At 40.9% G+C, this 14,357-nt stretch overlaps 1 protein-coding gene across 1 annotated transcript in view; it reads right to left on the bottom strand.

The window, feature by feature from the left end:
• ATLIG4 (DNA ligase IV) overlaps positions 1 to 12,017 on the bottom strand; it is a 66,124-nt gene extending 54,107 nt beyond the window's left edge. Inside the window, exons 1-4 of the mRNA XM_077365727.1 lie at positions 11,632 to 12,017; positions 9,162 to 9,253; positions 3,013 to 3,098; positions 2,792 to 2,928 (exon numbers count right to left, since the gene is read on the bottom strand). Coding sequence (XP_077221842.1) covers positions 2,792 to 2,928; positions 3,013 to 3,098; positions 9,162 to 9,253; positions 11,632 to 11,967 — 651 coding nt within the window. The 5' untranslated portion in view covers positions 11,968 to 12,017. The remainder of the gene's footprint in view (positions 1 to 2,791; positions 2,929 to 3,012; positions 3,099 to 9,161; positions 9,254 to 11,631) is intronic.
• Between the last annotated feature and the right edge of the window lie 2,340 nt (positions 12,018 to 14,357).

Genomic DNA, 14,357 nt, shown 5'->3' on the forward strand with positions numbered 1-14,357 from the left:
TGGTTGCCGGGTTTTTTTTGTTCCTGGGAGTTATGTGGGAGAAAAAAATACCCTGGGAGATAGGTGGGAAAAAAAAAGTCCTGGAAGTATCCTGGTAAAATAAAAATCCCATGTTTGGTTCACCGGATTATGGTGGGAAAAAAAAAAACCTTTGTTTGGTTGCTTGAACTATTGGGTAGAAAAAAATTCTTCTCAAGCTTATTTTTTGTTCCTGAGTTTATTTTTGTTCCTGGGGTTATCTTGGGATGGGATGAAAAGGCAATCATTACAAAAGTGGGATTAAAAAATTCACTCCACAAGTAATCATTACAAGAGTGGGATTAAAATAAACCTAGTGCTAAAAGGCAACCAAACATGGGATGGGACCAAAATTTAACTTACTCTCCCACAAAACTCCCAGGAACAAAAAAAAACTCGGCAACCAAACAGAGCATGAAGAAGGTAAAAGGAATCTACCCAGCTCTAAACCTGGTTCTAGTTGGGTTCTTCTACGTGGATCATTTTCTTCCATTCTATCCTATCCAAGGTCAAGTTCTTTGTTATGTTCCTAGCTATCAAGTCTTTCCTCAATGTTTCTACTCAAGTTGTTTTTGGAATGCCCCTACCTCTTTTTACTCCATTCAATCTATAGGAGCCTAATTTCTAGCCATCCATTTCAAAACCTGCACAAATCATAACCCGAACCATAACCATAATCCTACCTATAACCTACAGAATGAATGAGTTGGATGAATCAAACAACTATGGGAGATGGTGTATTTAGAGGGTTGCTCAGGCTGCGCGATACCTCAAGAACCTTTTCTTATATATATATATATATATATGGAGAGCAGAGAGAGAGAGAGAAAATAGTATTCCTGCGCAGCTGCTCAGATAGCTTATCTGAGCAGCTGCTTCAAAAACTCATGTGGCCCACATTTTTTGGGTGATCCAAAGCATTCATTTAAAAGGCCCTTCCATGGATAGGGTGTACCAAAAATCAGCCCTATTGCTTCGTTTGGTTGCTAATAAAAAACAAAAATCCAATAAAGGCCCTTCCATGGATAAGGTGTACCAAAAATCAGCCCTATTGCTTCGTTTGGTTGCTAATAAAAAACAAAAATCCATTGGATTTTTGTGGAAAAAGGGAAGTGACATCAGCATTACCTTGGAAGTCTCCCATGTAATTTTCTAGGGAATGGTGCTCTCTCTTTCTCTCTCTTCACTCATAATGACACCCTTGTCTAATAAATGATTGTCCCCTCCCTTGTCTCCTCCCTTTTTCCACAAACAATTGATGGAATTTTTTTTTTATTTGCAACCAAACGAAGCATATAGTATCATCCTAACCCAATCAAAGGTGTAGGGGAAAATGGAAAGACACTGTTTCTGACCATTTTTTCCCTCCACAAATGGCAGGGTTAGGATGATCCTAAAGGGCTCATTTTTGGTACACACCCTATCTATGGAAGGGCCTTCCAAATGCATGCTTTGGACCACCCCAAAAATGTGGGGCCACATGAGTTTTTGAAGCAGCTACTCAGATAAGCTATCTGAGCAGCTGCGCAGGAACACTTTTCTCATATATATATATGAGGGCGAGGTTTCTGAGCCCTAGCTCAGCCTGAGCTAGAGCACTATATATACACCATCTCCACTTTGTTTGAGCCATCCAATCCATTCATTCTATAGCAGCTCACATAGATAGGTTGTTCCTAACATACCATCTCCATACCATAATCCTAACCATTCAATCTATAGAAGAATATCTTCTAGCCATCCATTTTAAACCTCCATAAATCATAACCCTAACCATAACCTATAATCCTAACCATAACCAGAAATCATAATCCTAATCATAACCTATAGAATGAATGGGTTGGATGAGTGAAACAACTATGGGAGATGGTGTTTCTGAGCTCGAGCTCAGAAACCTTTTCCTAATATATATATATATATATATATATATATATATATATATATATATATATATATATATATATGAGAATAGAGTTCCTAAGGTGTCACCTCATATAGCTTATATGAGGTGGCGCTTAAAAACATAAGGGGCCCACTTTGTTTGGATGATCCAAAGCATTCATTTGATAGGCCCTCACATAGATAGGGTGTGCCCAAAAAATCAACTTCATAGGATCATCCTAACCCTTCCATTTGTGGAGGTTGAAATGGATGGGTATAAACCTCCATAAATATGCCCATTTTTTACCTCCATAAATGGAAGGGTTAGGACGATCCTATGGACCTGATTTTTTGTAGGGACCATATCCATCTAAGGGCCTTTCAAATGAGTGGTTTGGATTACCCCAAACAATGTGGGCCCCTTATGTTTTTAAGCGCCACCTCATATAAGCTATATGAGGTGACACCTTAGGAACTCTATTATTTCTCTCTCTCTCTCTCTCTCTCTCTCTCTCTCTCTCTCTCTCTCTCTCTATATATATATATATATATATATATATATATATATATATATATGTGTGTGTGTGTGTGTGTGTGTGTGTGTGTGTGTGTGGGGGGCGAGGGGGGGGGGGATGATATATAGATAAAATGAAGCGATATGATTTTGAGTTACAACGATTCCCCGCACCCACCTCTACTCGTGCCTCATATACTATATCCAGCCTCACCAAGAATAGCATTGCATTACTGATTTGACTTCAGGTACTCGGATAGCATTATGGAAGCTAAGAATAATTTTCAGCAAAATCATTTGATGTAATACTGCTTATCGATTTATGCTGATTATGTAAGAAGTGAAAAGGCGATATTTTACTATCAACTGCTTTAGTACCTGCCGTCTGTGTCTTTGAGTTCGATCCTTCAGCTTTTCACAAACTAATTTCAAATCGCACGTTACATTGAACAAGTCTTCAGCATCTGGATGAAATTCCTGAAAAATGGTCTTTTCACTTACTCCCAGCTTCAGATCTACATAGTCATCCAGTCAAATATAAATCCCAACGGTACACTGGCCAAAAAAAACCGATGCATGCATGATAAGAAACAGAATACCTTTAAGAATGATCATGACAATCCACTTCATTTCCTTTGCATTTGTTTTCTTAATGAGATCAGCAAGAACAGAAGCCTTTCCCGGCCTGTTTTGAAGCAATTGTCAACTATCGGATTAAAATGAAAGGGAAACAATTAAGCTCAAGAAAGCCCTCTATAATCCAATCAAAACAAACAATGTTGACAAACATCTCAAAGAAAATTGAGGATAATAATAGGCAAAAAAATCTCCAAACTAAAAGGTGGGGGGGCAATCAAGGTACATTTGGTTCTGATCCAAACCAGCAATATTTTAATTCACCAGAATGTTCAGATTGGGAGGCTTAGCATAAGGAAACTTTGCTCAAGTATCTAGTTATTGATGATGTGTCATGGAATAATGATTGTGGTACTAGAATTGAAAATCACAAGTGAAAATGCACATGAAGATAAGCTTCCGTATCAGAGAGGAATAATAATTTACTCAAACAAAAAAGCACAGAACAAGTTCATAAAAAATCCTGTAGTCATGCCTGGAACAGCTACCTGCAAGCTTACCAAAATTCAGACTGTAATTGCAAAAATAATGTCTTCCTCTTCCTCTTGAAACAGTGAGATACCAAGATAAGGATGTAAATTTTGTTGCATGCATATCTTCTTGTACACTTTATTCCATTTTCAGTAATACAGTGGTAAATTAAGGTAATTCATTTATCTTGAATGCAAATAATTACATTTTCTACATTCACTCAGCGAATTCCTTTTTCAGCGGCTGAAAGAACTAACAAAATCAAATCTAATGATTTTCTTTGGAACGGTGATACCACCTTTGATTGGGATTTTGTAGACTATATTCTTAACACGATGACTTTTGGAGTAAAGTGGTGTGTATGAACGAGAGTGTTGCATCTTAAGCCTCTATTCTCAATCATCCCTCCAAAGGGTTTTTCCCCCAGCTCAAAGTGGTTTACGACTTTACGAAAAGGGGCAGGGTTAGATTAAGTCGAATTTTGATGGTAGTAGTAATTTGGCAGAGGCGGAGGTCTGTGCAGCAATAGTAATTTGGCGGAGGCTGAGGTCCCCAAAAGATGGGCACTGGGGGATTTTTCTCTTGCCCAATGGACACTGTTATATTATCTAATGTAGGTCCTTGCAGCAATAGTAATTTGGCGGAGGCGGAGGTCTGTGCCCCTTCAAGTGATGTAAGCTGGTTCCTTCAAATGATGAATCAATTACTTGGGTAAAGGGGGATTCTCTTAACACGATCATATGGTTAATGGCGGTTCCTTCCCCTTCGAGCTTCAAAACCTGCTCGAGGGGGATTTAGAGATATTTTTCATCGGCTTCGGTATTATTCATAGGGAGGGCAGTGCTGCTGAGTGCTGACTATTTGGCCACTTTTGATGTTTCCTACAGTAGAATGATGATATGCCGCGAGATACTTATTTCGTGTAGTTGCTTTGTTAGCAATGGCTAGCCTGGCCGTTTCCATTTAATAAGATATCACTTGTTCAAAAAAAAAAGATAAATGATTTACAGATATTTATTTGGGCCTGGAGTAACCATATCCATACAATTCAATACAATACCAACAAATATAAATAGGATTAGCTGTTTATATATTTGAAACAACCAGTTGCTCCAAAAGCTTAAGTTGTTGGAGAAGGCATTATTTAATCTTTTATACTTTAACACTCCCCCTCACGTGTGGCGCCTCTTTTTAGGGTTGGCCTACACGTGGCACATGTGGCCCCTCGTTTTGGGCTAGCCATTTCATGTGGACCTTTCAATAACAGAGAGTTGTGAAATTTGAACACAGGACATGGGCTCTGAGACCATGTGAAACTACCAGTTACTCCAAAAGCTTAAGCTGTTGGAGAAGGCGTTATTTTATCTTTTTTACTCCAAATTGGGAATGGATCACAAAAGACGCAAGGCGTACAGTGGGTGGCATTATCACAGTATGGAAGTAAAGCTTGCTAGCAATGAAAGAATGTTAGATAAAAGATCATTCGATCTCCATCAGATTCACACTCCGTGCTTCCAAGATCCAATGGATGTTTACCGCTGCTTGTGGGCCAGTTAGGGCTCGGGAACAGAAGGAATTATGGATCGAATTAAGCAACATACGAAAGCAATGGTCTTGCCCGTGGATCGTGGGGGAGATTTTAATACCGTTAGTTATGTGCACAAGAAGAACAGACCGGGACGAATCACAATTAGCATGAGGAACCTCTCAAATTTTATCCTCGATAGCGAGCTTATTGATCTTCCGCTGGAGGGGTCGAGATATACATGGTCCAACAATCAAGATCGCCTGGCGATGAGCAGGTTGGGTATTCTTATTTCCAAGGAGTGGGCTGAACTATATCCCGAAATATATCAACATGGATTACCAAAACCAATCTCTGATCACAACCCCATCCTGCTGGAGCTATCTGAACGATGGACCTCGTCCGTTCAAGATGGACATGGCCTGGTGTGAGCTACCGGATTTTCACTCAAAGATTGCCGAATGGTGGGGCGAAATGGAGGTTGAAGGATGGAAAGGGTACGTGCTTTGTAAGAAGATCAATGCACTCAAAGGGAAAATCAAAGAATGGGCTAGAAGCAAAAGAAAAGAAATGGAGCAGAGAAAGGCGGGAATAATGGTGGAGTTAAGTGCGCTCGAAATAGCGGAGGAGGAGGCTAGGCTAAGTGAAGAGGATCTACAGATCAGAGTACGATGAATTACTACGGAGGGAGGAGATTACTTGGCACCAAAAATCATGCGCCATATGGCTCAAGGAGGGGATAACAACAAAAAATGCTTCCATCGTATAGCGAGTACTCGGCGGGGGATTAATTCTATTAATTGTGTATCCTGTAATGGGATGCTTATTGAAGAGAGGCCTGAAATCTGCAGCGGGTCGTTGAATATTACCGCAAGTTATACTTGCAGGAGCATAAATGGAAGCCGAAGTTTGGTGGGCTGACTTTTAAGCAAATATCCATGGAGAGGGCTATATGGATGGAAAGAGAATTTACGATGAAGGAGATTGAAGAGGCGTTGCATGCTATGCAAAAGGATAAGGCACTGGGACCGGACGGGTTCCCGATGGCGTTTTATCAGAGGCACCGGGAAACAATCAGAAACGATGTTTGGGAGTTTATGAAAGAATTCCACGAGAGAAGTACTGTCAATAAAGCTGCAAATTCCACATTCATCACTCTTATACCAAAGAAAGAAGGGACAGTGGAATTTCAGGATTATCGGCTGATAAGCCTCCTACATGGTATGATAAAGTCCTATCTAAAGTTTCCGCGAGGCGTATCAGTACTGTCATGGGAGTGGTCATTTCAAAATATCAAGGAGCTTTTGTCCGGAGCCGTCAGATTCTCGATGGCATCCTCATAGCCAACGAGTTTCTCGATTCCATGAAGAGATCAAACGCACAGGGGATACTCTTCCGTGTAGACTTTGAAAAAGCTTATCACCATGTGGATTGGGAGGTACTAGATTATACACTTTCACGAATGGGTTTTAGTCTTTTAGACAGGAATGGCGAGGATGGATTTCAGCGTGCCTCAAAACTGCGAACTTCTCGATACTGGTGAATGGCTCTCCTGAAGGATATTTTGGGTCCAGTCGTGGGCATAGACAAGGAGACCCGCTCGCACCATATCTTTTCATAATGGTAGCTGAATCTTTGAGTTCGATCCTCTCCAAAGCTGAATCCTGTGGATATATTACGGGGGCCTGAAACCAAGCCAGCATTCCTCCTGCTCAATCTCGCATCTCCAATTCGCAGACGATATGTACTCTTCCTCTCGGACACTGTGGGTCAAGCTGCAAATGTGAAGCAGTTGTTCCAGTGGTTCGAGTTCATTTCTGGAATGAAGATCAATCTAAATAAAAGTGTCGTGGCGGGTATCAACTTAGAGCCGGACATGGTCGCCACTTACGCAAGATATTTGAGTTGCCAAGTAGCATGTTTTCCTATCAAATACCTCAGATTACCGTTAGATTATGCGTACCCAAAGCCGAATTATGGGATCCGGTGATTGAGCGTATTGAAAGAAAGTTAGCTATGTGAAAAAATCTGGAAAATGAGGGTCGTGGTGCGACATTGAGACATCTAAAAATCTGGAAAGTGGGGCTACTCTCAATTCGAGGAGGATCAATGGGTGTGGACGCCGGACAGTCAAGGTGGATTCTCGGTTCAGTCGTTTTTCATGCGTCTCAACGAGGGTCGTTGTGCGACATCGAGACGTGCAAAAATCTGGAAAATGGTAGCCCCACCTCTTATCACTGCTTTTCTATGGACGCTTGTTCATCGCAGTATTAATACTTGCGACCGCTTAAATAGGTGTGGTTTCCGATTATCTAGCCGATGTGTACCATGCAAGAACTCCGAGGAATCGCTCAATCTTCTTTTCCTCCAGTGCCCCTATACGTTCCAGGTATGGATGGGGATCGTTAAATTTTTTGGTATGTCCTGAGTGTTTCCTCATCGTGTTACAAAGTTAATCCTCAACCGGTGCGGTGCTTATTTTGGATGTTTTGGGGAATCTATGTGGAAATTGATCCCATACGCCATTGCTTGGCACATATGGAATGAGCGTAATAACCGAATCTCCTGTGGTAAAGAACGAGGCAGACCTCACATTGTGATAGACATTAAATTGTCTATAATCAACTGGCACCTTGCTAAAGGCGGTAACCCTTATAATGTTGGTGAGATCTTACGTAACTGGAGTTCGGTCATCTCTAAGAAGAAAGCTGTCATTCGTATCCCCCCAAGATGGAACCCACCACCAAAGGGATGGTATAAACTGAACTTTGATGGCAGTTCCCGTGGTACTCCGGGGAGGGCTGGTGTAGGCGGGAATGTGGGATAATACGTGATCATAACGGAACTGTTATAATGACATATTCCGGTCCAGCTGGTGTTTGTGACGCGAATGAAGCCGAGGTGACGGCTCTCCTCTTGGGTCTGAAATGGTATGTGGAACACAACATCAGACCCCTCATCATGGAAGGTGACTCTGCTAACACTATTGCTTGGGCAAGGAAAAAAAATTGTGGTCCGTGGCGAAGGCTATTAAGATTGATGAAATCCGGGACTTGATTGCCACTATTCATCCGAAGATCACTCATATGCGAAGATCTGCTAACCTTATGGCAGATGACCTGGCAAAGGAGGGTGTGAACCGGGATCATACTTGTGTAATGGTCCATACTGTTGCGTAGGGAGTATTTTTATTTTTACTTCTTCTTGTGCTCTTTTTTGCTGAATCACTGTTATGTCCGGGGACGACTCGTCCCTTTGTATTGACTATGATTCTATGCAATAATATCGTTATCTTTCAAAAAAAAAAAAAACTACTGGCAGCAAAAGTTTATGTGATGTCCAATGCTTTGGAAATCCAAACCATTCATTTGTTAAGCCCTACAATGGTTGGGTCATAGGCCAAAAATGTCAAGCGTTGGAAAATCCTAACCTCTGATTTGTCAAGAACTTTGTACCATTGTTTTTAAATTTTCTAAGCTGTTCATTTCACACTCTACAATTATAATGGTTAGGATTGTCTAATGTTCTAGCCAGGGCCTTTCTGACCAGCAAATGAATGTTTGGATCATTATAAAGCTGGTCCTGGCATGTAATTTTTTACCCACGTTGGTTTTCTTCGGACAAATGGTGCAAGTGACCATTTTTCCAAGGTACAGCCGTAGCTATATCCAACCCACCAAGAGTAATAGTTTCTCTAAAATGAAAGACCCTGATACAAAAATGAAGGCATAATATCTCTACCCATATCAGAATACAGAATTGTGTCATGAATAGGAAACATCAATTATAACAAGACAACAACATTGGACCCACATATACATGCATATTACCAAAGGCAGGGTTAGCAACATTGAAGAGGGGTCAACAGGTCGGACCCACATGTTAATTCGATCAAAATTTACCTTGCAGTCAGGCCGGACCTAGATTTGGGCTATTCATTGTTTCACCAAAACTGTGATTGAGTCCGGTGATTGACACCACTACTACATTGTATTGCATGGCATCTATAGCAAGGTAATCCAAATCATATATTGGCTACAAAAAATTCTTAAAAACATAGCCTTTAGGCATGGCATCCATAAACAAAAAATCCATCCAAGGCATGACCATTGGTACCTATTTTCACTTGAAGCCAACTGGTCGAGCAAGTCATTTAACTCTTTAATTGTTAATCCACCAGAATCCTTCCCTTGTCTCCGTTCTAGAACCTGGCACAATGATCCACAAAAAAGTCAAAGATATAAACTTTAAGATATTGATATATCATCAATGCAATAAAATCATATAGAAAGATATTCATTGACTAGGATTTAAACTTTAATGCTCCGATCAAGCACATTCTAAACCTAGTCAAGTAAAATTACAATCTAGTACATGCGCAATCAAAATAAATTAAAAAAACTAACTGCAAAGATAGAGGAAATGGGGTTCAGATTTCAATATCCATAACGAACTCTTACCATCCAAGCTATAATAAGGGAGTAACATATTGAAGGGATTTCTTACATCTGACCATGACTAAGTGGTGAGTTCAATAAGATATAAAATCAAATTTTCACGGGTAATATATTGTAAGCAGCACAAAGAAACTTATATTGGCAGTTCCCTTGATGACACCACGATCTCTAAGTACAGCATCCAAGTTGAAGTAACTTGTGTTATGACTTAAACCAAGCAGCAAGAGCTCCGTTTTTATCAGTCAGGGGCATTTGAAGAAGCTATGTTCAATCCACCCAAAAAAAAAAAAAAAAAGAAGAAGCTATCTTTAAGGGTAGTAATTCTAAACCAACCCATATGAAGGAAACAAATAAACAACAGAAAACACTACCATAATTTCCAACAATAAGGACTTACCAGCATAAAACCAGAAGGAAATAAACCAAAAAAAACCACAACTCAACAACCCTAACACCCAAGAAAGCCTGCCCACCATAGTATCCGGAAACTCCATGGACGAGTGGGAAACTTGTTTCCCCTAAAAAACATTTCGGAAACATTTCTGAAATGCGGTGAAAAAAAATAGAGGAAATGTTTCCGAAGCGCATGGGAAACATATGAGAAACTTGAGTGAACATATGTGAAACTTATGAATATCGTTTTGAAAAAACATACCAAAAAATTGTGGAATAGATATTAGAAAGGAAAACAATAGTATATATTGTGATAAAAATTTGTAATGAAAATAAAAATAAGAAATATTCAAATAGAAACTTGAAATTAACAAATTTTAAATCTACAAAACCATATATTTCGTGTCTTCCTTGTCTTTTATATGTTTTCATTGACATTTCTTTGTCGTTTCTGAAACATTTCTAATGCGTTTCGTAAGACATTTCCCATTACGTTTCTCAAACGATTTTAGATCGTTTTTCCGTTTCTCGTGTTTCCTATTTCCATTTCACATTTTGCTTCCCAAATTCATTTCCCACCCTGATAACTATGCTCCCTGCTACACACGCCAACCAAAGAAGAAGAAATATGATATGGTCCTAAGTGGGGGCCTGCCTAGGTATGGGACTAGGTGCCAGGTGGGACCTAGCCCGGTATGGGACAAGTTTGAAGGGCCTAGTCTAACGCAGTCCATCAGCTCAGTTTTGGAGCTTTTGGTGTATTGGTTAGGTGCCTAAAATTTGGTATCAGAGCAGCCACCACATCCCCTGTTCAAGTCACGAAAGGGGTGACCCGTGGAAAGGACTACCTGGAAAGGGCTACCTGGTAAAAAGCCAGAGTGAAGTTGCCATAGAGTGGGCTGCCACAGAAGGCACAACATGTGGAAAGGGCTACATGGAAAAAAAAGGCCAGAGTGAAAGCCGTCACAGAGTGGGCCGCCAAGGACGGCATATGCAGATGCATGGTAGAATGTTACAATCCTGAATGGGGGCCTGCGTAGGTGTGGGACTACGTGGGACTCAGCCTGGTATGGGACAAGTTTAAAGAGCCTAGCCCAACACGTTCTATCAGCCCGGGAGCTTTTGGCGTATTGGTTAGGTACCTAACATTTGGTATCAGAGCAGCCACCACGTCCTCGGTTCAAGTCACGAAGGGGGCGACCCGTGGAAAGGATACCTAGATAGGGCTACCCAATAAAATGCCAAAGTGAAGTTAGCACAAAGTGGGCCACTTCGAAAGGAGTGGCTTGTGAAAAGAGCTATCCGGGGAAAAAAAAAGGCCACAGTGAAAGACGTCGCAGAGTGGGCCTCTGAGGATGGCGGATGTGGAAGCATGATGGAATTTTATGGTAATTAGTGGGGAACTGCCTAGGTATGGGACTAGGTGGGACCCAGCCTGGCATGGGACAGATTTAAAGGGCCTAGCCTAACGTGTTCCATTAATATTTTGGCTTATTAGTTAGGTACCTACCAAAATAATAGCCCAAAAAATCCTGACAAGCAAACAATAGAGAATGACCCAATAACCAAATTGCCAAAGTCTATCAAGTCAACAAAAGAGAAGCACCAAAACACCCAACAAAAAATAAATACAAACCCATCACTAACCCACAAACTGAAAACAAAAATTGATTAAAAACCCAACTAAAAACAAAAATTAATTAAAACCCAGTTCAATCTGAGTTCAAAACCCATACCTCAGCAGCGACAAGCGCGAAATTGCCAACATTAAAGCCGGTCTTGGCGCCGCCCTTACGCCAATTGATGAGGCGCTGAGCGTCCTCTGAGTCCTTAGAGATTCCGAGGGCTTCGATCAAAGATATGGCGAGTGAGGATTCTTTCAATCCGTAAGTCCCTCTCTCTCGATCGTTAGTTGGGAGGATGAGTCTGATCGCACTGAAATACTCCTCCGAGATGCAGTAGGTGTCTAGAAACTTTCGGAATTTGATTCGTTTTTTGGCCGGGGATTTGTTTCGTTGCATCGCTTCGAACATTTCACATAGGACCCTGAATTCCATATTGGGTTTCGACATTCCTCTCTCTCTCTCTCTCTCTCTCTCTCGGAAGTTTGTAGGTTTGAAATGCGCGGTAGGGGCCACTCTCTCGTATTGTACAAGCCAAGGTTTCTTTAATAATTGCACAACCATTCTTTAATAATTGCACAAACGCTGCTTGTCTTTTCATTTCTAATTGTTTGTAAGAGCTTTTTGGGAACTGGAAAAAACCCTTTTAAATAATAAAAGACAAGGTGGGTTAGTGAAATTATATAAACATGGTTGTGCTGATATCATTTAATCAAAAAGTACGGTACGCCCCACTCTATAGGATGATCCAAACCATACATTTGTTGGGCTATAATGTAAATAAGTTGTGCCCAAAATCCAAATAATCATTTCCCTAATGTGTGGTCCCTCTATAGATCAGAGGGTTAGGATAATCCGATGTGGGATCTTGGCTTTTTGCGTGGAACCCCAACAATCCGATGTGGGATCTTGGCTTTTTGCGTGGAACCCCAACAATTCTCCCCCGTGGAAGCAACATGGGAATTATGGGATCTTTCCTGAGTGATTTTTTCACTATCCTGAGGGGAAACCGGGGTTACCCACATAGTCCCCGAGTGATTTTCTCCATCCTCGAGGATACAATGGGGTACCATGCTTGGGCTCTGATACCATCTGTTGGGACTCGGGTTGAACTCACCCTTAAAAAAAGCTAGTTGTTAAGAGGAGCGTGCCAAGTCCTTACACGCCTTCTACATCCATTCATTCTTTTCAATGTGGGATCTTTGCTTTTCGTGTGGAACCCCCAACAACAGTCACATTGTCTTGTGAATGTAAAATGGCCGCTTTGGCCTAGTGCTTTTGAGTATCTGTTTTTTCCTCAGTTACCATGTGAGATAAGTGTATAATTTTTTTGTTGAATTAGTTTATACAAACTTGAAGGCAAATGCTGCATCCACCTTTTAAAGCTAATTATTTTCAGTCTGCTAACATTGTCTAGAATGGGTTCATCAACAGTATGTATGGTTTCTATAAATTAGTCACAATTTACTAAATACTGGTGCAGACACTCCATTTTGACTGAACCCTGAGCTTTGAAATTGAATAAAAATTCCGAGGTCAATTGCTAGAGTCTCCGGAATACAGGTCCCGAAAATTCATGGAAGCATGTTCAAATGTGAAGAGAACCTTGAGTTTCATTGACCCATCCTGCTCATTAGTGAGTGCAAAGTCCTCAAGATGTGGTTCTTATTCCAAGAGGAGTGCTAGCAAGCACCAGAAGAATCGGTTGAGAAAGGGCAGAAAAGGCAAGCCGAGTGTGTGTCGTTACCAAAACAGGGTTGAACTGATATCATTTCCCTTGTCTAATGCTGAAGGAGGAGTAGATTAGCCAAGTTGAGGGGTAATTCCGAAGTCTGCAAGTAGCATGCTCATCATGAGCATTTGTGATACAAATGGGGGGTGAAACATCTGAAAAGGAGGTTATCCAATGGAAAAAGAGGTAAATGTATCATTTTTCTTTTAAAAGGGGGGGGGGGTGCATAATCCCGTCCAGGTCTCGTCTCATTTCGCGCGCTCATCAGTTTCGTGCGCCCATCAAAAGCAAATAGTGCTAATATCATCAACTAGTTTTTTAGTATAAAATCAATAAAAAAAAAATGGGAGAGAAGAATCCATTTTCGTTCCAAAATATCAGAGAGAGAGAGAGAAAGGGTTTCTAAGCAGAAATCATCTTCTCCGATCGTATTCAACCGGATTCCGGTGAATTTCGCCAAATTCCCGCTAAGCTCCATCCGGATTTTCATCTTAGTAGCATAGCTGTTTCTTCTTCCTCTATATGCGCTCATTTTTCTTCAGCCTAACCCCCAGATTTTATATCTGAGATCTATTACTCCTCACAAACCCATTTTCCACCTCAAATCCTAGATCCAAACCCAAATCTGAGATCCTAACCGGTTTTTCTTCTCCGGTAGAATTCCGATTGATTCTCTGGCAGATCCGATTTCCGGCCATCATGGCTCGATCTCAGAGAGAGCGAGAGAGTTAGATCTGTAGATAAAAAGGAGAGATCTGGTGTGAGAAGAAGTAGATCTGAGAAAGGAATCATATCTGAGAGAGAGAGAGAGAGAAGGAAGGGTGAGCTCCGATCATCTTCTCCGGCTATAGTTTTAGCCGGATTCCGGTTATTTCTTCTTTTTCTTCACCTTTCTGACCTCAAATTTTCATCATCTCCTTCGAGATATGCCAGAATCCGGCTTTGTTCCTATCCTCATTATTTCTCCGGTTGGATCTGGTTCATCTCCATCATTTCTATGGTCTAAAACTCTAGATCCGGTTGTAGAAACCTAAGATCTGACTTTCTCTTACCTTGTAAGCTTTGGATCTGGAAATATTTGTGGTGATTGGAGTTGAAAATTGAAGAA

The sequence above is a fragment of the Tasmannia lanceolata genome, unplaced genomic scaffold (assembly GCF_043159265.1).
Source record: "Tasmannia lanceolata isolate RefF3 unplaced genomic scaffold, GAP_Taslan_0.1 ptg000023l, whole genome shotgun sequence".
In the NCBI taxonomy this organism is placed as follows: Eukaryota; Viridiplantae; Streptophyta; class Magnoliopsida; order Canellales; family Winteraceae; genus Tasmannia; species Tasmannia lanceolata.